The following is a 26,797-nucleotide window of genomic DNA, read 5'->3' as shown; positions in this document are numbered from 1 at the left end:
TTTATCTGATATTTGACAAGGAAATTCGGAAAAAGTAAGTAACAATAAACTAAGCCCTATATTGAAGACGTTAAAAAAGGAAAGTTATTTCAAGATAACATTAAAAATAAAAAGAAATACAGGTAGCTTAATCCAATTTTACCTGAAGATGGATAGAGTTAATTTATAACTTAAATTGGAGTGTGGTTTATTTGCGTTCAATTTCTTAAAAAAATATAATAAATCATCTCTAAAAAACTAGAGAGTGTGGTATGTGGTGCGAAATTAAACCTTTGAAGGTATTTATAACAGCTTTCAAATTAGTAGGATTCATACCATTTACACAAGGAGGCCAGGCTACTTGAAGTCCTTAATTCAAGTAATCAGGAATCCTTTGCAAATGGTACGAATCTCCCTGTTTGAAAACTACGTACTGGCAAAAGAATACATCCTTGCCACAAAATCAGGGCTCAAACAACATTTGGAAAACCGATTGCCCCGAGTTTGCCAGGTTTTTTACCCATTTATAAAGTAATAACAACGGGAGTGGTTTTGTCAACTATTTATTTCCCAGATCTTTCTAGGTTTGTATGAACCCTGAAAATTTTTATATGAAAATTCCCTAACTTTTCCTGGCTATTTCCCAAATGTTTTCAGTCTAAAACGTGGTCTATCGACTCTCAACTAGCCTAAAATTCAGGGTTAAATCTAACTCTGCGCAAAATCATACGCAACAACTCCATCACTCTCCCTTTGAATGTAAATCAAGCAGAAAACAATTTTAAATATCATTTCGATATATATTATTCGGTCTAATAGACCTTTTAAACATATACATTACGGGGAAGAAGCAGCATCTGTTCACCCTTGAAGATATAAAACTAAACGGGAAGATAAGATGGAGTGCCAATACCCCGTGGTACCACCCCATCAAACGCGATGCGATATACAAGCCTTTATTAAATCAATTTTTCAAATTAACCATGAGGAAAAAATACGATGATTTTACGGCTATCTAGGCATATAACTCGATAATACTACTAAGAAAATCTTCAACAGTTAAACCATGTTGTAAAGCCAGTTAAAATAATTCGGTACGTCGAGTGATGCGCAAACAGAAAAAAAATATATATTTTAGGTACAGGAGAATATATAAGAAAAAAATCATATTCAGGAAGTATAAAACGTCTGACCTTAAAAACTAGGATAATTCTAGTTTTTTTTTCTTTTTTTTTTTTAGTTTTCTCCTCTTCAAACTCTCTTAGGGAGTCGGTATTTACTTTATTTTTTATTGCATAGTTTTTAATCTTAGAAGTTGGGAAATAACTAATGAGATATTTACTTCCGGGGAAGAGTGGGTTATGTTTAACTATCTTATCTAAATGATAGAAAAAAATATACTATTGTGGTTATCTATTAGATATGGACGATACAGATGGGTCAGTCAGTCAGTACGGATTAAAGGTCGGAGGTTAAGTTTATCTTTGATTTGTTGACCAATTTTTGTTTGACCATTTGTATGGAATATAAGATAAGAAATGGCATGGCTAGAGTAAATATTTGTTTTGCAAAACTTAAATAAGTATTTGGCAAAACGACCTGGGCAATGGGAGGGTCCAAATTTCTTAGGTTTACTCAATTTGTAAACGTTTTGAAACAGGCCTTTCACAAAGAATTTAAATATAAGTTTTTTTAAAAAAAATAATTTCACCTCCAACGCGAATAAAAATGAATGAAAACTTCAAATTTTTAGGTAAAACGCCAAAAACAACCCTTTGATTCATCCCACTACAACAATTTCTCGAAGTACCTTTTAGCATCGGAATTTGTACAAACAAAATTAAGCCTGAATCTCATTCTCAATTAAAACTAGGCGGGCGAAACAAATTAATATTTTGTCTAACATAACATTAGGTTTAATAGCCTCAAAACCCTCAAATTATAGTTTAAATTTGCCCAAGAATGGTGCAAAAATCACCGATTCAAGCTAAAAGAGCGTAAAAATCTTTGGATAACAGCAATCCGCGAAATCTGGCAAAAACACATTGCAAATACCTCGAAATCAACTCTTTTCCCATCCAAATATGATAAAACCCCAAGAAATCAGTCAACACTTACGTCTTCCGCGTCCATATTCGGAATTATGAGCGGCTCTGACAACTCCTTTGAATCCCAAAGACCGACAAACGATATGAGCTTCTCTGATATCCCATTCATCGTCGCAAATCGATCCCCAATGTCCAACGTGAAAGACTTCGACGTTTCCTTCGGCCCTGGTCCGTCCTCCGACCAATCGGACGGTACCTTCTCGCGGCCTGAATGGTCTTCTTGTCGGGTCTTCCGGTAGCCTTCCCAACTGTTGACCGAAAGCCAACTGCAACAAGGACAAACCCAGCAAGAACACCGTCGTTAAATTAACAACACGCATTATGTTAGTCCTCCGATACATTCGAAATGTGTTTAGACGAAATTAAATTAAAAAACAAAACGACGCGGATGAAATTAAGTTAAAACAAATTTAGAACTTGGCGCCGGGAAAAATACTTAATCCGAAATTAAAAAAATTTCTATCCCGTTTAAGAGAAGCGAGTGGTCTATTAAGCTAGCGACGGACCACAAACTGGTCTGATCTCTCCGGAGTCAAGCTATAGACTCCCGTTGTAACCTCTAAACACGAGCCTAGAAGCGAGAACAGATGAGAGGGGGTCTCTCTATCTCCAAACCGGAGCAAACGAGAAAGCTCAAGAGAAGTTGATAGAAGTTTTCCCGCTATTTTACAGTATTCTCCTACTAAAAAAACCTCCCCGTTTAATTTGAATTTATTCCCCATTATAGACTTTATACTTGAGTAAGTTCACTTTCAATGTAGGAGGGGAGGGAATCTCGTCACCCCCCCCCCTTTTGGACTTACCAGCATCTTTTATCCTGGTTTAGGATTTTGGCACTACGATATCCAACTAACTACCCACTAGTATCAACCCCCTAACACCTGTATCTTGAAAGATAAGACACATTTTGGGGGGGGGGGAAAGGGTGTAGGGGTTGAAAAATGAAATGAAATGAATTATTTTTTATTTTTTAAATTAAGTTTAATCAAGAACCCATATAAGAACTGAGAACGAAGGAATAGATCGTTTGCACTAAAGGGGCTAGAGAAATTTCCTTCAGGGTTGCCAGTAATTTGCTAGAGCGTCTCCTGCTGGTTTGGAACTAAATCGAATAGAACTACAAGTTTTTCAGTATGTTGTAGAGTGCGGTTGAATTGCACTCAAGAATGACTGGCAACACTTGTTCCGCACACTATCTATAGCTATCTTATGTTGGTATCATGCCAATATGGCGGCGATCAGGGACCCCCCTGTCGCCATTTTGGTATTTTTTTTTGCTAAGCTATTTCAGCGTGAGTGGAAGCTAGAATGAGGTCGCGTGACGTAGTACTGCCAAGTCCCTGTACTATAGTGGAGGTTCTGCACTACAACCCAAGTCTAACTTTAGAATGTTCTCGGATATTATATGGGTTCTTGGTTAATCTAAATTATAATTTTCCTAATTTATTTAGTTTTAATTGCTGATTAATTTTCAAGGTTTTGTCATCGAGTATGAACCTATTTATAATTAAGAAAACTTGTCATAAAATATATTTTCCAAGAACATAAATAGTTTTAAAATGCAAATATTCATTTATAAAAGTGAAAACACCCATGTTATATAAGCTAAAATTTTAAAAAGTAAATGAAAAATATTTAAAGGGATTGTGACACTATTTATATTTGAGAGAATATGGAGAAGGAAGTACATAGATTTCTTCTACTTGGAATCCTTAACAGATCATTTTCTAGGCCTAACTACTAGGAGGTGTAGAAACCGTCACTACTGACGTCACGCATAAAGTATTTGAACTTAGAAACCTCGTGACATTGACGTAGCTAGCTTCCTGCCGCCTGCGCCGTGACCGATTGTAAACAAGTTCTCTTTGCGTGTTCTGAACAGCGTGGGAAATAAGGCGGTGGCACAGGGCAAATGACCAGTTTAAAAATCGGAGGGGGGGTCAGTGGTCCACAGGACCACTAAGAAAATTCAAGGGTTTCCAGAGTCCAGACAATAGCTAATATATTGTAATTATCCACTTCTTTAGTATAGCAGACGACGCGCCCTGGTCAGTGGTCATGGACCAGTTTATTTATTCCAGGCCAGAGGGGTCGCTGGCCCAATGTCCAGTTTAAAAAAAAATCCTTTTTTCCCACCCTGGTTCAACTTCTGAACGAGTAAACCTAAAGTCGACTGTTGGCCTTTATATGTGAATAGCCAATAAAACGCGCGGAAGGAGAAGCGGGCGGTTTAACATAGTTTTAAGCCCCTCCCCTTAACTTCAATCAGATATTAGTATGGAGTCTATAGAGAGCTTTCAGATGGGATAGTAGTACGTCACACCCTCCAAAGTCTTACCGCTGTTCTGGTAGCCATATTGGGTGGTCTGAGCTTCATTCCACCAATATGGCAGCGTAAATTATGTCACGAGATTCAGCTCCTCCTCCAACTGAAACTCTCTATGGCCTCTTAATATTTCCAAGTATGCATTACTCGTTTTTTAGGAGAATTCAGTATTGATAGTTTACACGCATGGAGGATTCATACCATTTACCCCAGGAGGCCGGGCTATCTGTCTGCTTTTTGTCCTTCCGGTAGCCCGCCCGGGCTCCTGGTGTAAATGGTATGAATCTTCCATGCGTGTAAACTATCTATAGCAAATGGCGGGAAAGGATGCTATAGCTAGTTGTATGCAAATACCATGATCCCATATTGCTTCACTCGCTCCTATAGCAGTTTGCCCTAATTTCTATTTCTACCGGAATACATGATGATTTTTTTTCCCCGCCACGCGTGGAGCCAGCCGGATATTTTAGCAAAATTAAATAAGAAGAAGAAAAAAAAAGAAACTATCTCCCAGCATGCCACGAGCTTTAGTTTTAGCAAGAAGCGATATCTAGTTTACTAGGGAGAAGGTATAAAATCGCCACATTTCTAGCTTTATCTCCAGTCCAAACAAACGTAGCCTGTCCGGAGTTAATCCCCGCCTCTAAATTACAACCAGCATGCATCTCATTGGTTCTTGAAAACTCACGTCAGCGCGACGCGAATGACGAAAATTACAATCATATTTTCCGACTGAGGAGAGGCGAAATAGCCCGGCCTCCTTTTACGTCCCCCCTTGTATTTTGAAAGGGGGACTGGGACTATGGCGCGCGAATACTTAGGCATCTTATACCTTCTTCCTAGTAAACTAGATAACGCTTCTTGGTTTTAGGTTCAATCGCGATTATCGGTAAAATTTACGGCTTGTTGCGAAACGCACCAACCTGAGAGTATTGAAACTAGCGAAATCTTATTGGTGGATGACATAAAATAAGCCTACTTTTTTAGGACTAAAAATACTGGGTCAATCGTTGAAAGGGAAAACAACACGAGCAAAAATATTTAACCCACATATCAAAATTATTTAGTGTATAATTGCGTAAATTTTATCGAATTAGTTTAATTATTTAAACTAAGTTCATGTATCGTATCGTTTCGTATTTCGGTGTTTGGAATTTTATAAAGTTTGATACTTTGAAATAAATAAATAAATAAATAAATGTTGGTTAAGTAAAGATTGCTTATCTTATGAAGGGAATTCGAACGTTTATATAACAACAGTATCTAACGAAATATTTGAACCTTTTGGAAGGCAATTTCACGACATTTAGGTCTACTTTCGCCTAATTTTTAATAAATATTAATTCAGGGTTGAGGGTATTGCCACAAATTTTTCAGATTCAAATTCCCTGATTTTTTCAGGTTATTCCCTGACATTTTCAGATTAAAATTCCCTGACTTTTTCAGACTCGAATTCCTCGAATTTTTAGACTCAAAATCCCTGATTTTCCGGTTATTTCCTTACTTTTTCAGATTAAAATTTCCCGTCTTTTTCAGTTTAAAATTCCCTTACATTTTCAGATTCAAATAAAAAAAAAATAAGTTCAGCTAGCTAATTGGACCAAGTCATCTTGCGACTTATTGCCACTTATCTTTTTCAGATTAAAATTCCCTGTCTTTTTCAGTTTAAAATTCCCTGTCTTTTTCAGTTTAAAATTCCCTGTCTTTTTCAGATTCAAATTCCCTGTCTTTTTCAGATAAAAATTTCCTCACATTTTCAGATTAAAATTCCCTGACTTTTTCAGACTCGAATTCCTCGAATTTTTAGACTCAAAATCTCTGATTTTCCAGGTTATTTCCTTGCTTTTTCAGTTTAAAATTCCCTTACATTTTCAGATTCAAATTTCCTGTCTTTTTCAGATTAAAATTCCCTGTCTTTTTCAGATTCAAATTCCCTGTCTTTTTCAGTTTAAAATTCCCTTACTTTTTCAGATTCAAATTCTCTGTCTTTTTCAGATTCAAATTCCCTGTCTTTTTCAGTTTAAAATTCCCTGTCTTTTTCAGATTCAAATTCCCTGTCTTTTTCAGATTCAAATTCCCTTACTTTTTCAGATTCAAATTCCCTGTCTTTTTCAGTTTAAAATTCCCTTACTTTTTCAGATTCAAATTCCCTGACTTTTTCAGGTTATTCTCCGACTATTTCTCGCGATTAGCTGTTCAGGACAGGGTTAGGCATTAAAAGTATTTATTGTGACTTTCAACGCTGTTTCGTTAAATTCAACGTTTGAATTCTAGTAAATCATCCCTTCTTAAATTCAAATTTCCAGACCCTTACAACCAATTTTCAAAATTTCCATGACTTTTCCAGGCCTTACTTGAAACTGTGGTTTCAATATTAACTAAAATACTAATAAGTAAACACAAGCGGTTTTTAATCAAGAAAGAGACCCAAACGCAGGTCTGAATTGTCTCGTCAGGTAATAAACTAAATATCCTTTAAAATTTCAATATGATTTCACACAAAAATAAATGCATTTTGGGTTTTTAGCGAAGCTCCGGTATACTTGCAGGTTGTAAGATTTAAAATAAGTCTACATGTTGCAGGCGGGTGGGCGCTAGCCATCAAAAGGCCTAAAAACGTTTACAATCCCACACAGAAATTTGGAAGAAAAAAACATAGTTGTCTTGGGAGGGGTCTTTTTAATTTCGTAAAAGGCCTTCCGACCTTGCACGAAAAAATACATGCCAATTCACTAACTAACCCTAACCTTCAGGCAAAAAAAATTATAACTACTTTGGCTGTAGTAGTTATAGTAAATCTCCCAATTCCAATTATTATAATCTTTAAAGAGGAAAAAAAGAGACACGTGGAACAGAATCGAATTGAAGGTTCTTTCGCTTTCGAGAAAATCGTGAATGTTATTGAATGCCATATTTTTTATATTCCAAGTGGTTTTCTGTAATTCAAAAATATTTTGAAGGGGAATATATCTATTAATTATAAGTTGTAGATTAAATATCTGGGAGTGGTTAAGTTTACTTCAAACTAAATATATTATCTACTATCCGGTTGACCTTTAACATGTTTATTTTAAGATTAAAAATACTGAAGAATATATAGTTTGTACAGCACAGTTTAACCTCTAAAAATGATTTCTCATCAAATTATCTCTCCTTGTATTGACATAGTTCTTATGTCCTAAAGTTCGTCTTCCTTTTGACCCTTTTGACCTTGTGCCACGTGGGGGTATAAAATATCTTAATATCTTTAGTTGGCATTGTGGCGCACAGAGTTCATACAACTTTTGGAAAACAAAATTTCCATGAGACTTCCAGGTTTTTCCCCATATACTTCCCTGAATTTTCCAGGTTTTTCCCGTATATGGAGCAAATGTTAACGAAGGAGGAAGGGGGGGGGCAAATATGACTATTACATAATCAAAGGACATCCCCGTATCTCTAATATAACCAGAGTTATGAGCCTCCAAAGTATACTGTAATGTTAATCATTTGGAGATTATGTTTATAAACATTTTGCTTAATTACTCAAGCCCTGTTTTGAAGCAAATTTCCCTCATTTCCCTGAATTTTACTAAAAATTCGAAATTTCCCTGAATTTTCCCTGAGGTTTTTGTCAACTATTTATTTCCCTGATTTTTTCAGGTTTGTATGAACCCTGATCAACCCCCTCGTATGCCCCAATATTGAGGCTAGTCTACCAACTTTTTATTACATCGAGAAGGTCTATTGTCATTGGCTCTTTAAATTAAGGCGCCAAACTGAAAATTGGGTGTTTAGTTTTAAAAATAGTTTTAAAAGAAGGGGGGGGGATATGACTATTACATAATCAAAGGACATCCCCTATCTCCAATATAACCAGAGTTATGAGCGTCCAAAGTATCTGTAATATTAATCCTATGGAGGGTATGTTTATGAACATTTTGCTTAATTAATCGGCCCCTGTTCGACGAAAATTTCCCTGATTTCCCTGAATCTTACTAAAAATTCGAAATTTCCCTGATTTTTCCAGGTTTGTATGAACCTGTTGAAAGCTAAACTTTAGGGCTACAAAGTTTCGAGGGAATACCAACCCTGTGTCCATCGAAGGTGGCTTGACTCCATGGTCCAAATATACCTAATTACTTTCCCTGATTCATACATCCACGCGTGCTAATAACCCTTGTATTGACAACCTTATTAAAAAAATATCTTACTATCTCATAGTTTGTTTGTATGTCCAAGCATTTGATACAGCTGGCCAGAAGATTTTCAATATTTGATCAGAAAATAAGAATTTATAGTTAAACATTGGCTAAGGAAGACTTTAGACTTTAGACCCCATAACTAAATAAAATAACGGAGATACAATTACAAACGGTGCAAAAGCGGAAAAACCCCTGCATGATAATAATTTTAATATCATATTATTGTTATTATTTTCATAAATATCTTAAACATTTAGCTTTTGTTTACATATTGTTTACTCCAACGCATTTCTGTCATGTTTATAAACAATATAAAAACCTGGATCCCTAATATAATTAGATGGGTATCAATACCAGTCGACCCTGAATAAAAACCCCATTAAATTCCGAATGTAGGACATAATCCCCCCTGGACATAATCCCCCGGACATAATCCCCCCATTTGAGAAGAAAAGGACATAATCCCCTCAGGTAGGAGACAAAATCCCCCGGACAATTTCCCCCCGAATGGATGCCGAAGACAAAATACCCCCAGCCCCAGGACAAATTCCCCCCAGCCCCGGGACAAATTCCGTCCAGCCCCGGGACAAATTCCCCCCAAACTGTGTTCTTCGGAAGAAAATAAATGTAAAAAATAATATTTTGGAAAAGGCGTACCATTGTTACAATATTTCCAAAATATTACGAACCTAACCTAACCTAACCCAACCCAACCCAACCCAACCCAACCCAACCTAACCTAACCCAACCCAACCCAACCCAACCCAACCCAACCTAACCTAACCTAACCTAACCTAACCTAACCCAACCCAACCTAACCTAACCCAACCCAACCCAACCCAACCCAACCCAACCTAACCTAACCTAACCTAACCTAACCTAACCTAACATAACCTAACCGGGAATTATGACCGGGGAATTTTGTCTAGAGCGTAGGGGGATTTTGACAAGAGAGTAGGGGGATTTTGTCTAGAGAGTGGGGGGATTTTGTCTTGATAGTGGAGGGATTTTGTACTCTTAACTTGGATGGGGGGAAAATGACCGGGGGATTTTGTCTTGAGAGAGGGGGGATTTTGTACGTTTTTAAAAATGGGGGGATTATGACCGGGGGTCTTTTGTCTTGGGGGTATTTAGTCCGTATACCTTAAATTCCGACTTCAGCTACGTTATAATGTTGGGAAGGAATACTTAAAAACGTAAATAAATACCAAAATATTTAATTATAAATAAATCAGCCTAGAAAATAATTTAGAAATTGCTCCTTATTTTTTTTAATCTGGTAAAAAAGTCCTTGAAATATATTTAAATTGGAAATTTAAATGGCTTGAAAGAAAAAAAAGGTATTCGATTCCTCTTATACAGGGTGTATCATATAGGGTAATTATGGTTTAGAAGTACAGCGCCTTCTATTGTCGAAAATGTAACTTCTATGACATTTCACCAAAAGAACCACAATTTTCAAGTTATGATTAGAGCAGGGAGCCCACTCTTAAATTTAAATTCCTTATAGGAAAAATAGGAATTTTTTTCCGGAATTATAGGATTTTATAGGAGAAAAAATGTGTTTTTATAGGAAAATATAGGACTAAAAATGCTCTAATATAATACAATTTTGGGCTTAAACTATGTAGAAAAATCCCAAAAAATAAAAAATAACAAATTGGATTTTACTTTGAAAACTCAGAAGAACTTAATTAAAATACAACATAATATAATATATAAAAAATCCTAAGCGAGCTCCACAATTTCGGTGTCTATTCAAATGTGATCTCGATAAAAAAAGCTAAATTTTGATAAATTTGATGCTAAACTATACGAAAACTTCGACTAAGTCAAAAATATAGGATATTATAGGACCTTTCATGAAATTATAGGATAATAAAGGACAGGTTCAAAAATACAGGAATTTATAGGAATTATAGGACCGGTGGGCTCCCTGTAATGTAAATCTAAAAAAAGTGCTTGTAAATCTAAAAAAAGTGCTTGTAAATCTAAAAAAAAAGTGCTTGTAAATCTAAAAAAAGTGCTTGTAAATCTAAAAAAAAGTGCTTGTAAATCTAAAACAAAGTGCTTGTAAATCTAAAAAAAGTGCATGTAAATCTAAAAAAAGTGCTTGTAAATCTAAAAAAAAGTGCTTGTAAATCTAAAAAAAAGTGCTTGTAGAGTGTTTTAAGGTTGACCCCTTAATTAAATTATGAATCATTGTCATTTAATTTTGAGGGGTCATCCGTAAAACAATTCAATCGTAACTTGTTAGGGTGTCCCTTAGGGCAAAAATGGCGTAGAAGTTACATTTTCCTATAGAACCCAAAAATATACTTCTGTCCTAAAATTACCCTTTATGATACACCCTGTATAAAGAGTCCTTAATGAAAAAAAAAAGAAAAAATAAAGAAAAACCACCGTTAAAAGATTCTAAGCCGATCCATCGTTTCCAAGGTTTAACCTTAAGATAATTTGTCACACTTATTACTACTAAAATAATTAAAAAAATAATTGAGAGTTTTTCATTAATTGCCGAAGAATGAATTTTGATCGATTAAATAGATAGGTAAAATTTATTTACCTTTTTTATTTTCCAAGCCTTGAAGTTAATTAAAGGAAAAGCTAAGTTCTTGATTATATGTTAATTAAATGTCTTTTTGGAATAAAATAAACTAAAATATTCTAATAACCCTTTCCTTTAAATTGAAAGGAAATTTATCAAGGAAAGGAAAGAGGACTGTGGTAACACAACGCCACTCTTTATTAAACCCGAAAAAAGCCCCAAAAATTATTGATATGGGCCTAACTTTAATAGGGTGTATTCATTTAGAAGTAAAACAAAACCAAAAAAAAAAACATTATAATAGGTCCAACCCAATTGTCCTTCGAAGTTAAGGGTTCGCGTGCAACTGTAGTGTCTAGGGCACACTTGAAAATTTAGTTTTTCTAAAAGACCCCAAGGTTTATTTCTTCTAACTTGCACTTTGGTTTTTTAAAAAGGCGTGGAAATAAATTTTTTTTATTTTTATTTTTTTTTTATTTTAGGCTATGAGATCTTATAATCGAAGGTTTCAAAGTTAGACTATAAGCGTAATAACAAGATGGCCCAAGGGCTGGGCCTTAATAGTAATTTTACACGGCTCACGTGACCCCCCGTATAGTTGACAACTAAAAACATTTCTGAAACACAATCGTGTATCCCTTTAATTTCTAATAACGTCACATTTCAAATAATATTAATGAAACTAAATTGTGCACCCCACTAAAGTATAATTTTTAAAAACCATACGAATCAAATAATGTATTTAAACAAAATCCTGGATCCCCTAAACCAGAAATCACTATGACCGTAAGGCGTCCCCTCTATTTTACGAAACCTAACCTAACCATCCAGCATAATCTCTGATGTATCACGCGCACAAAGTGCAGTAGTGCACGAAAATTATCATCTTGTTTCCCTTCACTCAAAAAAGCCCGCGAGATTTAAACTACCTTTCTTTCCTCTCTCTCCGAGCGGGATGCCCCCTCTCCCTCTTCCCCCTCTCACTAATACACGGCTCACGTGACCCCCCGTATAGTTGATTTCCAATAAATCGTACAACTAAAAACATTTCTGAAACACAATCGTGTATCCCTTTAATTTCTAATAACGTCACATTTCAAATAATATTAATGAAACTAAATTGTGCACCCCACTAAAGTATAATTTTTAAAAACCATACGAATCAAATAATGTATTTAAACAAAATCCTGCATCCCCTAAACCAGAAATCACTATGACCGTAAAGCGTCCCCTCTATTTTACGAAACCTAACCTAACCATCCAGCATAATCTCTGATGTATCACGCGCACAAAGTGCAGTAGTGCACGAAAATTATCATCTTGTTTCCCGCGAGATTTAAACTACCTTTCTTTCCTCTCTCTCCGAGCGGGATGCCCCCTCTCCCTCTTCCCCCTCTCACTAATATACCAGGCAGGCAGTTCTCTCTCTACGCGGAGCTTCGTATCGCCACCGCGTACGCTAGCGATCTCTCTCTCTCATCGTAAGCGTACGTTTCGCGGACGCGACCGGTTTCCCTCTCTCTCTCATCGTAAGCGTTCGTTTCGCGGACGCGTCCGGGACAGGGACAGGGACAGGGACAGGGGTTTTGGTGCCGTTTCTTAAATTTTACCGTAATTAAAATTACGTGTAAAATTAAAAAGCAGACCAACATGTTCTCCAAAGTTCCCCTAAAACTAAAAGCTAGTTCTTATCTCAGTGGGAGATATAGGAGTTATTAGGGTTTGGCCATAAGGTTTAAACCTTTTTTCGGAACAAAAAAGTGGTCTCATTCCAAAATGGTTACGGGATTCGGCGGCGGTAAAACCCCGAACGCGGTTATCCCGTGACTGTCAACCAGTTTTTAGTTAAATTTAAACATTCCAATTACACACATATATATATATATATAGTATATAGTTTAAATGTTAAAACAGATGTTCGTTACTATGTTTTTGGGGAAGTATGTAAAAATAAATTTAACACTTATTTTTACCAGGGTCATAACCTGAACCTTGACCTTTAAGGAAAGTCAAGTAATTTTTAATTGATTCTTCTACTAATTTTAAGACCAATTTACATAGGGGAAAACATCCGGTAAAGACCTCCGAATGATTTTAAAATTCATTTTAACTTGAGATTTCATTGGTTAATTTGATATAAGCACCTTCGACCAATCGCGTAACGAACTGCCTTCATTTTAACAGATTTCCCGTGACACACTCTATATCTCCACAATTGTCACATCACGCGCCATTTTTATCAAATCTCATTCGACATGGAGCGTGCCACGAGAATTTGGTTTACAAGAAGGCAAGGCGATACGCGATTGGTCGGAGGTGCTAATTTCAAATTATCCATGAAATCTCAAATTAAAATGAATTTTAAAATCATTCGGAGGTATTTCCTGGATGTTTCACTATCCAGATTGGTCTTATAATTAGTTGAAGAATCGATAAAAAAACATCACTTGATTTTCCATTTCAGCCTCCCTTTAAAGGCTTGCACTGACCGTCTGTCATTTTCCTTAGCTGACCAATTTTTAATTGAGCTTTTATTTGTAGGAAAAGTCAGAATCTCTCGTGGCTAAAAATTACCTGTAAAATTAAGTTTTAAGTATACATTGTGTTATTGTGTTCCAACAGGTTTAAAACAATCGAAGTACAGTGGGTTCTATGGTCGATTATGAGTCAAGAATGTTCAATGACATTTTTCCATCCTTAAACCGCAAAAACAATATGTAAACATTTTCATGGAAATCCCTTAAGTTTGTGAAACGCCAAATCACCGTCAAATTCCTGCGCCTGTGTCAATCATAAGCCGAAATCAAGAAGTGATATCTAGTTTATTAGGGAGAATGTATAAGATGCCTAAGTATTCGCCCGACATAGTCCTAGTCCCCCTTTCAAAATACATGGGGGGACGTAAAAGGAGGCCGGGATATTTCGCTACACTCTCCTCAGTCGGAAAATACGTAGTATTCGTCATTCGCGTCGCGCTGACGTGAGTTTTCAAGAACCAATGAGATGCTGGTTGTAATTTAGAGGCGGCGGGGATTAACTCCGGACCTACGTTTGGACTGGGGATAAAGCTGGAAATGTGGCGAATTTATTCTTCTCCCTAATAAACTAGATATCACTTCTTGCCGAAATACATCAGCTTAGAGTTTTGAAAGAATCACATATTTAGAGAAAAGAACGTCATAAAAAGTGAACCATCTCCTTAAGTGTCCTAGACCCACATGTACTCATTCTAATATGGTCAAGATCAACAGTCAATTATTAAAAAAACTCCAACATGTGAGGACAATTGGTTGTCTTCGCTCCTCTACAAAGGGATAGTGTAAATGATGTATAAGGAATGTATTGGTTACGGTGCCTGATTATTGGTCAAGGGCGAGTGAAATATGAAAAAAAACGTCAGAATAAGATTTTGCATTCGAAATCAGTCTTCCGGCTCGAAACACCTAGTCGCTTTCAACGTAAAAACCGCCCGTAATCTAAAATTATAGACGGACAGACGCGCGCAGAAATTGGTGATGCTTTTAAAACCGCAGAGATGAAAGTTACGCTTGAAACAAAAGAATGTTCAATTCTCGATTTCTTTACGTATAAAGGGGCTGTGAATTAACTAACTTCAAAGTAAAATTGTACACGCTTGGCTGCGCTATTCACAATGCGATAAAACAATAAAAACAGGGTTGAAATAATTTGAAATTTGAGAAATTAAATACAGTGTGGAGGAGATCGCAAATTACGCTGCCTAAAATTTCGAAACCACTGCAGTTTGTAGCAGGAATTGAGAACGGTTAGTATTTACTTCAGTTATTCCGACTCATAGCCCAGTATAGAGCCCCTACCTCCAACACGAAAAGTTTAAATGATCTTATTAGCTCACTTAAACTACGTTTTGATGACGTTGCTGACGGCTGACGGGGACGGCGAAAAATACCTAATTCCTTTTGACCTCTGTCGCTATGACCCGCCTCTTCTTTCATACCCCCGTCCCGTCCCGTGGAAGGAGGTCCGGGACTTTGACGGGCGCCCAGATTACTCTGTTCTCCATTCCTACTTCTAAAATTAAATCTATCCCTGATTTCATAGACAATTTGAAATTAGCACCTCGGACCATCGCGTAACTCCCTCACTTCTTGTAAACAAAACTCCTAACTACTGGTCTTCGGTATTTCTAATTAGGTAAATCTACAATTTGGCCAAAATTTCCTGATAAGTGTTTCGCTGATCTGTACCACGCGTAATATAATAGTAAAATATGGCCTGATCTTTCCCACGTATACAATTGGTACACAATAACACTTGAAAATGGTTTTCTAATATCGAAAGAAATCCATAACCCGATGAAAATAAATACAGCTCAACAAAACACAACCGTTACACCAATTAAAACCTCAACTTACTTCCAATGATTAACTTCTAATATGGGGGATCGTATATCCTTGACCCGTTTAACATAAAACCGTTAATTTCAACATCAAGGTGTATAATAATTTCTTTTATTCGTTTAAGTAAGGCGACCCATTCGTATCATTTAATTCTTTTTATTTATTTATTTTAAATAAATAAGTAAATATTTTCCCCAAGAGATTTCGGGTTTTGTTTCGACAACTTTTTACGTTGTTTTTCAAAGATCAAGTTAAGAAGAACTTTCATTAAAAATGTTAACCCTTAACCAGTTTGAAATTGGAAACGCAATGATTCCGAGAAGGCAAATGATACCTCTCAATAATTACCATTGTTTTTTTTATATAAATTGAGAATATAATAATACCGTATGATTAAGGTTATACGGGTCATTTAGTTTTGGCGCAAATTACACCCAGATGAAAGTAAAATTTTTGTAATTTTCAAAAAATAACGTTATCTAGCCTTTGTTTTGAAATACGAAACAATGTAAATACCTATAGAAAGAAATGTATAAATTTCTCCAATTTAGTTTTTCGTTGAATACGTGTACAAATATGTCACGTGTTTGAGGAGCAATAGGGCCATGATAGAAACTTATTTTTATTTAAAGGAGCTAAATAAGTGTCACCAGAAGTATATAATACTTCTCTATGAGAGACCATAAAGCGGGGTAATTGTAACATGACTCTTCCCAACATGCAAAACATTTGAAAAAAGGTTTACGCGATAAATGGTTCCCTCTTCATTACTCTATTAGCGCTGCTTAACTATTTTCCCAGGCGCATGCGCTTGTACGTTTTTGTCCCACGTCAAGACAATCAAGTTTTTGGGTTGATTGCTGAGGATCTAGTAACATACAGTTATAGAATTCACCCTGCACGGTGCGATACCCATCTGAAGTTTGATGATGAAACAAAAAGAGAGCATGAGCCTGGGAAGAATCATGTTACATAACTAAAGCATAAAGACGATACGAGTGTCAACCTTCTTCTATTATCCCCTTCTGGTATCACTTAAAGAAGATACGAACAATTAAGTTAAATGGAGATATAACTTGAAATCTATCGAAACTAAAGGAATTTTTACTTTAAAAGGTTCAAGAGATTAAGTTTGAAGTGCGTGGACTTCTTAAAGATTAAAGATTAAACTTTTATATTTACTGTTTAGAGCCAATACATAAAAAGGCAGTGAGAGAATCAATTGCCCCCCCCCCCGCCTTCAAATATAGAATACAGGGTGTTTCTGTAAGGGGATGTCAGAAATTAAGGTCAGTACTCTTTGAGCGATTTCGAGACGAAGGTGTATGTAACTTCAATGATATTTTGCAGGGTTGCCACGGAATTTTCAGAACCAAATTCCCTGACTTTTCCAGGTTTTCCCTGACCTTTTCTGCCATTTTCCCTGACTTTTTTAGGCCCAAAGCGTAAATGTTTACAGCGCGTTTTAAGTGCTTATAATTAAATAAACTCGATCTACAGTAAGTTTTCCAATGTATTTGTTGCACCAAAATGATTAAGAAACATTTTAACTATAAATAACAGTCTGAGAGATTTTTAGAGAGCATTTACTTTACAAAAACAATTCTAGACATTTTTAAGGATTGCTCAAGAGTTTTCTGTGTTAAGAGAGGTTGAGGAGAAACTTTCATCCCCAGAAATTTTACATACTAAAATCAAATTCCCTGACTTTGCCAAAGCTTTTAAAATTCCCTGACTTTTCGGCCTGTTTTGAAATTCCCTGACTTTTCCAGGATTTCCAGGTACTGTGGTAACCCTGTTTTGTCGTCCTGGTCACGGCTTTCGAGTTATGTTTCGAGTTTTATGGATGGCCCCTTAATTAAATTAGAAATCATTGTCTTTCAGTTTCTTAATTAAAATTTAAGGTGTCATCCGTAAAATACTCCAACATAACTCGAAAACGTTGCCCCGGACGGCAAAATGGAGATATAGAAGTTACATTTTCGATTGAAAATCGATTTCCCAAAGAACATTGCATTCCCCTTAATTTCTGAAAGACCTTTCGGAAACCCCCTGTATTTCCAAAAATACACTCGTATCTCAAATATTCTTGAAATAAATTGAAATTTACTGGGAAATTTTGGAAATAATACCAAGTGGTCCTTTAATTCGAACTAAAAAAACTAGTTTTTATAAGTCTTTCGGGGCAAACCAAGCCACTCAAATACTATACTTAAAAAGATACCATAATCTTCTTAAGTTTTATGAAATGAATTTAAGATCAATAAACTATAAAATTCTAATGCGAAGTAGTTATAATTTGGAGATCTTTTCAATGCGAGCGTTTGAATACTGTATTTTTGATCGACCCACTAACGAATATTTTAATTAATTAATTAATTAATTAATAGTTACGGCGATTAAAGCGTTAATTTATTCGGTACAGATTTTTGAAAAAGAAAAAAACCCTTTAAAATAACTAGAATTATTTCGGTAAAATGGCATTGACTGTTATTTTCGTCGAGACGTTGTAAATTCCGACTAAATAAAGGGGGTCCAATTATAATTTGTCAAAACAATCGAAAAATAAAACGCCCACTACATCATCAGTTAGACTTAAGTTGATTTTACTTCTTTTCCATTTCCAAGTCCAATTCGGAACAAATCGAATCTACTTTGTAAGGACAATAGTATTTCTTGTTTAAAAATTACGTATAAAACCTTTCACCATCTTAATATAAATATGTTTACAGGATCTGGGTGGAGGGGGTGAAGAAAATTCTTAGAGTATTTGCGAGATTTGTCAAGCAAGGAATAAAAACCTAATGACATCGTAATTATCTTCAATGTCACTCAAATTTTGAAGAGTTTGGTTAACGTAAAAAAAACAAATTTTAAAAAGAAATATTACAAAACGCGGAAGAAATTAGTTAAAGTTTTTCGTTTTGTTTGAAATAAAAATTTTGTTTTGACATCGCGTCTTTGGGTCTTTGTAAGAAAAGAAACAACCGTTTTTGATTGGTTGATGGTATTTCTTAAACAGATGGAATAGATTATACTTATAGGCCTAAATATAAAAGAATTTTAATTTTTTTTTTAAAAAATGAAAAGAAGGGTTGGAATTTTAACGGTGAAAATAAGCTTCCGCGTTATTTAGATGTCAGTTTCGGTTGTCTCTAATTTCGTATTTATTTATGATAAAAGTATAAGTTCCGCTTTAGTGCAAAGTTTAAATGAGATATTTACACAATTCTCATTACCTCGTTAAGATTATATTGATATAGTTCCAAATTTAGTTATAGTTGCCAAAATTTAAAATTTTTCAGTGGGGAAATAGTCAGGCAAGGTTGCCAAAAACGTTTTAGATTCAAATTCCATCTGTGACCCGAGATATTTGAGGTCAGAGGTCGCCCCGTTTTATGTCAAACGAATAATAAACAATTTCTTGTTTGAATTGGAATTACTCCTAATTTTAACTAAATAAAAGTTAGTATTTTCAAAATGATAAATAAATGCAATTGATTGGGACATATTTGGCCAAGAAATTTGATGTGTGTCTAATTTTCAAAAAATGCCAATTCTTTCTTAATCTTTTGATAGTTAACGGAGATATTTTGGCAAAAGGCTTACACATTTTTGTTTTTTATCGAAAAATGCAGAAACTAAAATATTACCATACGTTCATAAGATATGTTCCATAAGTTTGTCACTGGTTACTGAGATTTTGTGATGAAGTGACATAGGTGAACGTCATAGATTCTCGTAAAGCGACGCCTGGTGAGTAGCTGTCAAAGGCTTAGTACAGACTAAATAGGAAGATGGAAGAGCTGCAAAATTAACCGAGTGTAGTCAATTCTCTCTTGTCTTTCTCGAACTACCTCTCAGTACGAAGTATAGGAAGTGTCATACTTATGGAACATATCGTATATACGTATGATATTACTAATGTTCTCGGAATTTACCCATTACATTCTTGGATCGATATTCGAACTTTCCAAGTATTCTAATTAACTTTAGGCGTTCAAATTAAGTTATATAGTAACCCTGGCCAAGTCTTAAGAGTAAATAGTTATATAATCTCGAATAGAGATCTTCGAATCAAAGACGGGTATAAAAATTATAACTTGTTTAGGATTACATACGTGACTAAAATCACGTTCTACGCGTGGTATTTTATTTGGCCAAGTATTCTTAGCCGAGCTATGATCTAAATCTCTCGACGATCTATCTGAGTGTGGAAAAAGTGAGAAGAGCTTCTTCTTCTTCGAACAGTTATTTTATTTCCTTGTAAATGTTAAGAAAGAATGAAAAATAGTTTCTAAAGAGTTGATTCAAATAAGCCTGTTTCGAGTGTGCTAATCGTTTTTAAGCTCAATATATAGGCTATGGCTCAATGTACAACTATTTTAAGTAATCACTAAGCCTAATTTGAATGCGCCACTATTTTAAGATATTCTTAAGCCTAATTTAAATGCTCCATTGTTTCATTTTGATGTTAAGCCTAATTTAAATGTTCCATTGTTTCATGTTGATGTTAAGCCTAATTTAAATGTTGCGCTGTTTCAAGTTGTTTCTAAGCCTAATGTTCCACTATTTCATTAAGACAAATTCGAAGGTTGAATTATTTCATTAAGACTAATTCGAAGGTTGAATTATTTCATTAGAAGTAATTCGAATGTTCCATTGATAAAAGATTATGTTAAGCCTAATTCGAATGTTCCATTGTTTGAAGATAATGCTAAGCCTAATTTGAATGTTCCATTGTTTGAAGATAATGCTAAGCCTAATTTGAAAGTTCCATTGTTTCAAGATAATGTTAAGCCTAATTTGAATGTTCCATTGTTTGAAGATAATGCTAAGCCTAATTTGAATGTTCCATTGTTTGAAGATAATGCTAAGTCTAATTTGAAAGTTCCATTGTTTCAAGATAATGTTTAGCCTAATTTGAATGTTCCATTGTTTCAAGATAATGTTAAGCCTAATTTGAATGTTACAATTTTTGAAGATAATGTTAAGCCTAATTTCAATGTAACTTTAAGCCTAATTTGAATGTTACAATTTTTGAAGATAATGTTAAGCCTAATTTCAATGTAACTTTAAGCCTAATTTGAATGTTACAATTTTTGAAGATAATGTTAAGCCTAATTTCAATGTAACTTTAAACCTAATTTGAATGTTCCATTGTACGAGGTTATACAAATCCTAATTTGACGGCTCCATTATTTCAAGATATTGCTATGTTCCAATGTATCAAATTTTTCTAATAGCCTCGTTTTAAAGCTTCCACAACATTGTTAAGCCCAACTCCAATTGATAATATTCCGCCACATAAATAAGCCTATCATTGAAGTTTAAAAAGGAAGCGTGACTGCGTTTCAATGTTGAGTTCACGAAAGATTTTCAGTATATTTTCCATGTTAAAACAATTTAAACACAGTCTAATGTTTCTAAAAAGAGTGGTTCGTACTGTGAACCAGAGAACTGCACGGGCCGAATTTTTCAGGCCCGATCCGAGCCCGACCCGGGATTTAGCATTTTGGAATAGTCCGAAACCCGGCCCGGGTCCGAGTATATATTGGTTTTCCGACCCGGCCCGACACATTACATGAATTGAACATGCCCGGCCCGTTACACGTAGTGCAGTTGTAATTTTTATATCCTTTTACATAACATCAATGAATTGAATTCATAGTTACTTTAGTGTTTCACTTGATAATAGTTCGTCACAACGTCACATTTGTTCTTAGAAGCTTATACCCATTTAAATTATCTTTCACTTGAATTTTGGATAAATGAGAATCAAGTTCGGCCCGGCCCGATAATTTTTTCAAATGTGGAAAGCCCGGCCTGTGCAGGACTCTGCTGGGAACTTCGTTAAGTATATAAAATGTTTCCTTCAACATCGAAAGCTCAACTTTTGACCCCAATAAATGTGGTACACTTTCTCCGTTAAAAAGAACGCGGGGACATTTCTTAATTATTTCAAATCAACCAACAAATTTCGATAAAATAAAAAACTATCTACGTATCCCAAAACGGAATAGGTTTTTGAATATTTTTTTTCAGTAATTATTACGTAACGAACTTTTAATTACACGTGGGTGTAGTGCCATTTTTTCCCGGGACTAAGCTACCTACATCACGAGCTTAAAATGTTATATAAACACCTACGATCTATAAATCGGTTCACTATAAGTATAAATTGGAAAAATCGCACCCCAAAATAATACACCCACTTAACAATTCCATTAAATTATGTCAATTAAAACTAACCTTGAAAATTTCCCAACCCATTTATATAAATAAAAACTATTTCAGGGCCTGCATGACACCTTCAAACATTGATGGCCAAAGAGTTGTATAATTATAAAACCTCTTTATTAATTTAATTTATAGTTTTAATATTTTGGTCGTTCAAAATATCATAAGTTCATAAGATATGTTTCATAAGTTTGTCACTGGTAACTGAGAGTTTGTCACGAAGTGACGTAAGTGAACGTTGGTGAGGCGCTGTCAAAGGTTTAATACAGACTAAATGGGAAAGTGGACTGCAAAACGGAGTGTAATCAATTCTCGCTTGTCTTTCTCGAACTAGCTCAAGCTGTAACTGTAAGTCTCTAGCATTACGAAGTATAGGTTGTGTCATACCAGAAATATATTACCTTAAAGTAATATATTTCTGGTCACACTCATGAAACATCTATATCTATATAAAATCAAAGTCCTGACTGACAGACTGACTGATAATCAACGCCCAGCCCAAACCGCTTGAACTAGGAGGCTGAAAATTTGCAGGAACGTTACTCATAAGTAGTAGGCGCGTACTAAGAAATATTTTTCCAATCCGCCGCCATCTTAATAAATGGCACCCAGAAATGTAAATAATCTTCTCTATGTAACAAAGTCCGCCCGTTTCAACCGATTTCGCAAATATTTAGTACACTGGTTTCCTTTAACCTATAGACGAGCTGAATGGTTTTTTGGGTTCGATTTGTTGCCATCTTTTTAAATGGCGGCCAAAATCTTAAAAATTAATAATAATAACAATATCAAGAACGAAGAATTTGAAGTAACCTAAAAATAGGACTGTTCACGAGCCGAGCTGAGCGAGCTTTTTAAAAGCTCGGCTCGGCTCGAGTCAAAAAAACGGCGGCTCGGCTCGACTCGAGCCGAGCTGGGTCTTGGCTCGGCTCTAGCTCGGCTCGGCTCGAAAATGATCGAGCCGAGCCGAGCTGGCTCGATTAACATATACATGATTAAAAAAAATTGCTACTACTAACGTCAAACTTGAGAATGACTATAAATGCCATCCCATGTTTAGGAATGTAGTGGTTCAGTAAAACCCGCTCTTTAAAATATGCTCAAGGTTAGAGACGAGAGATTTTTCCCACGCTTTATTTCATGTAAAGATACAACGGAACGCTATTGGTGGAGAGAATAAAGACTAAAAGGAAAGCACTATATCAGTGACTAAGCTCGCGAGCCGGCTCGCGAGTCGGCTCGGCTCGATGCCTATCGGCTCGGCTCGGCTCGACCATAAAAAAGCTCGCTCGTTAATTAATCGAGCCGCAAAAGTGGCGGCTCGGCTCGGCTCGAACTCGGCTCGCTCGTCACGAGCCCGAGCTGGCTCGAGCTCGTGAACAGTCCTACCTAAAAATATCCTCTAACTATCAATCAAAAATTCAACAACGTAAAAGAAAAATACGGTAGATAGCTTTAATACAATTGACATAATCAAAAGTGATTCTTTTTACGTTACTTTGAATTCTGGGAAGAAAAAAAAATAAATTACGTAACGTAAGATTTAGACAGATAAATTAAAAATTCGAGACCATTCAACCCAATAAAAATGTCTACGGGGCAAAAACTGACGACGTAGATGGGTATACATAGACGTCTTTTAATCTCGAATCATCCCCATCTTAAGCCATTAATAAAAATACAACTGGATATTCCCTAAAACCATCTTGAATCTAATAAAAAAAACTACTTTTTTTCCCTGAGAAGAAACTATATACACGTATATATTCCCCCTGAGATTCCCCTAAAGATTGACATTAATACGTCATAATCAGAGTCAATGGACTCCAAAATAACCCAATCCCCTAAAAAACGGCTTCACTTTTAAACAAAAGATAAATTATCCCGTATAGCAGAAGTGAGATGAGACTAGAAGTATCGAGGTAACCAAATTCTTACTCGGCGAAAGTGAATATTCTTGATAACACACCAACCGTTGGCCCTCTGATGGCGGTTTCAGAATTTTCCCTCCAAAACGTGAGACGCTAGCGGTGGTATACGGCCGAACTAGATTCAAGCACCCGCGTCCGTGTTTCGCCGCTTTAGGCTGAGGGGAAGGGGGTAAGAAATTTTTTTGGAACTCGACCAATTTTTTTCTCTGTAGAGTAGGCGCGATTGAAGCGGCGTAAAATCCTCAAATTTGTTCACTAATGCCAGGACAGGATCTATTACCAATGCTAGAGCCCTTCACTTCTAGTCTCATCTCACTTCTGCTTATAGATATAGGCCGGAATTACGTTAAAATTAAATATTTGTATTTGATATTTTGATCACTTATTTTCTTTTTTTTCCCCGGATGATAGACAATATGACATTTGAATTATTTAAACACGCCGTATGTATGATTAAGGGGAAATTAAATAAGAAAAACTAATAGACCGTAAAGTGGTAATATTTGTAAACAAATAAATATACAAATAATTGACAATTATTTCCGCTTGTTTCATATTTGTACAAGTTATTTTAATGATTCATCTCGTAGTAATAATAATTAGCATACGACCCAACCCTAATTAAATCTTAGCCTAATAGTACTAGTCCAATTGAGCGCCGTTTATGTCTCAAGAATCTGGGAAAGATATGATGATGATCACGTGATCGACCGCCATTTAGGGAGAGAAGGTTTTGTTTTGTTTGTGAGTGCGTGGGCATGTGGTTTTGGTTTTGGTAACTGATTATCGGCTGATTCATAGTTCAGAGAACTAGAAGGCGCAGTTTTAAAATTGGCAGCGTCTATCCCGCGTATTCTTTGAGTTTTCATTATTTTCTTCCACGTTTCGAAATTAAGGTTCCCAATTTAGTTAAATAGTTGTTGAAATTAAACCAATTAAAGTTCGCCTCAAACAAAAATATATCGTTCAAGAATGTTCTTTGTCTGAAAACGGAATGAATAGCAGCCGACAATCAGTCCAAAAAATACTGGGGAAAAGTGCAGGGCTGGAAATAAGAAAAAAATCTTATAGGACATGTGTCAAGTGATTGACTGGAAAATTTATTGGGCACTGGAGTGTGCAAAAACACTGTCCCATCATCATAATCAAGGTATCAAAACTTCGGAAAACGTATTGGTCAAAACGTCCAGTGACCCCCTTTAGGGTTGCCACGGAATTTTCAGAACCAAATTCCCTGACTTTTCCAGTTTTTCCCTGACCTTTTCTGCCATTTTCCCTGACCTTTTCTGCCATTTTCCCTGACTTTTTAGGCCGAAAGCGTTAATGTTTACAGCACGTTTTAAGTGCTTATAATTAAATAAACTCTCTACATTAAGTTTCCCAATGTATTTGTTGCACCAAAATGATTAAGAAATATTTTAACTACAGTCTAAGAGATTTTTTTAAAGGCGTTTACTTTACAAAAACAATTCTAGACATTTTTAAGGATTACTCGAGAGTTTTCTGTCTTAAGAGAGGATGAGGAGAAACTTTCATCCCCAGAAATTTTATACACTAAAATCAAATTCCCTGACTTTGTCGAAACTTTTAAAATTCCCTGACTTTTCTAGGTTTTCCAGGATTTCCAGGTACTGTGGCAACCCTGCCCTTAGTTTTTAAAAAAATTATTGGACATTTTAAAATTTTATTGGACATTGTCCAGTGTCCTGTGCTTATTTCCGGCCCTGGAAATCAGGATTTCTTTAAACTGGTCAGTTGGCCGGTAGAGCCCAAGTACTTTAATGAAATAAACTGGACACACTTTGACCACAAGGCCAGTAGACCCCCAAGCATTTAATTTTTAAACTGGCCAAGCTAATTTTTAAAGTGGACATTTGTCCAGGGCTACCGTCTTATTTCTCAGTCTGTAAAAGGGTCTGGCAGCATTGCACCTCAGAAAATGGCGCTATGTACCGATTTGCCTGCGAAAATTGAGCGATCGCCGTTACTCCAAAATAGACAAAGACCATTAAGGTTTCTTTTTTACTAATTAACACGATTAAGTTAATCGTTAAAACATTTTGTCACATTTCCAAATTAATAAATTATATTTACAAAATTTTGTAAAAAAAAAAAAAAATGGGGAAATCCCCTAATAATTGTAATTTCCATATCGCGGAGTGTATTAAGAAATATGTAACATCCGGCCGGTTTAATTACTCGATAATAGATCATTAAATAGGCGTAATTAAAATGAACCCGTTCTCCCCTAATTTATTATTATTATTTTTTTTGCGTCCCTCTTTTATGAAATATAAACTATGTCAAAAACGTTTTGAATTTTTCGTTCAGAGATAAGAAATAAAGAAAAAAAACCTTTATAAACTCGCTTTCATTTTAAATGTTAAGTGTATACTGTATATTTTTATAATTGGCTTTAATGACATACCGCCGGAATATAAAAGCAGTTTGTCCTTCTATTATAGACAAATTTCAGTTCCCAACCTTTTACCGCGTTATAGTCTACGCTAAGTTAATACTAGATGTCACTACTCTAAAACAACTTGTTCCTGTTTCCTAAATATGCCCATTAGGATATTACGATGAAAATAAGAACTATTGTTCACCTTTAAAAGAGAAAAACTCTTTCGAAATAATTCACTGAATAAATTAAAAGGCCTGTAGAAATAATATATTTAATATATATTTAAATGACTAAGCCTAATTCGGTTTATATTTTAGTGACGAATTATATAAGTCAGTCTAGGCCTAGTCAGAACAAAACCCACGTGCCATCGGCTATTCTAATTTCGAGCCTTAAATGATAGAAGAGAGTCCTAAGAAAGGTAATACGAGAACAGAGGCAGAAGCGGGAAAAAAATGCCTACGTGATCAACGTCACGTTTATCCCGTTTTGTCTAAGGAAATCACCCGATTACAAAATGGCCTGTTCGCATTAGCTATAGACGATTATATAATCTCCTTTCTCCTCCCTTCCCCGTGCCTTCCCCCCTAACCTCAAATTAAAATGATGGTGTAGAAATCTATACGTCAGTTAGCCCAGCCAAAAGTTTAAATTCCTTATAGGATCAATAGGAATTTTTTTCCCGGAATTATAGGATT

At 35.5% G+C, this 26,797-nt stretch overlaps 1 protein-coding gene and 1 long non-coding RNA gene across 2 annotated transcripts in view; one reads left to right on the top strand and one right to left on the bottom strand.

Moving 5' to 3' along the window:
• LOC149623222 (lysyl oxidase homolog 3-like) overlaps positions 1 to 2,659 on the bottom strand; it is a 46,162-nt gene extending 43,503 nt beyond the window's left edge. Inside the window, exon 1 of the mRNA XM_089852964.1 lies at positions 2,098 to 2,659. Within this exon, the coding sequence (XP_089709090.1) occupies positions 2,098 to 2,428 (331 nt within the window). The 5' untranslated portion in view covers positions 2,429 to 2,659. The remainder of the gene's footprint in view (positions 1 to 2,097) is intronic.
• Positions 2,660 to 17,817: 15,158 nt separating this feature from the next.
• LOC149623221 (uncharacterized) lies at positions 17,818 to 18,475 on the top strand. Its single transcript, XR_016374920.1, has 2 exons — positions 17,818 to 18,181; positions 18,257 to 18,475. It is a non-coding gene; the product is annotated as an uncharacterized LOC149623221 (long non-coding RNA).
• Positions 18,476 to 26,797: the final 8,322 nt, after the last annotated feature.

The sequence above is a fragment of the Phalangium opilio genome, unplaced genomic scaffold (assembly GCF_054372755.1).
Source record: "Phalangium opilio isolate 3A_F unplaced genomic scaffold, DU_Popi_V2 ptg000113l_1, whole genome shotgun sequence".
In the NCBI taxonomy this organism is placed as follows: domain Eukaryota; kingdom Metazoa; phylum Arthropoda; class Arachnida; order Opiliones; family Phalangiidae; genus Phalangium; species Phalangium opilio.
This window is presented reverse-complemented; position numbering and strand designations above follow the sequence as displayed.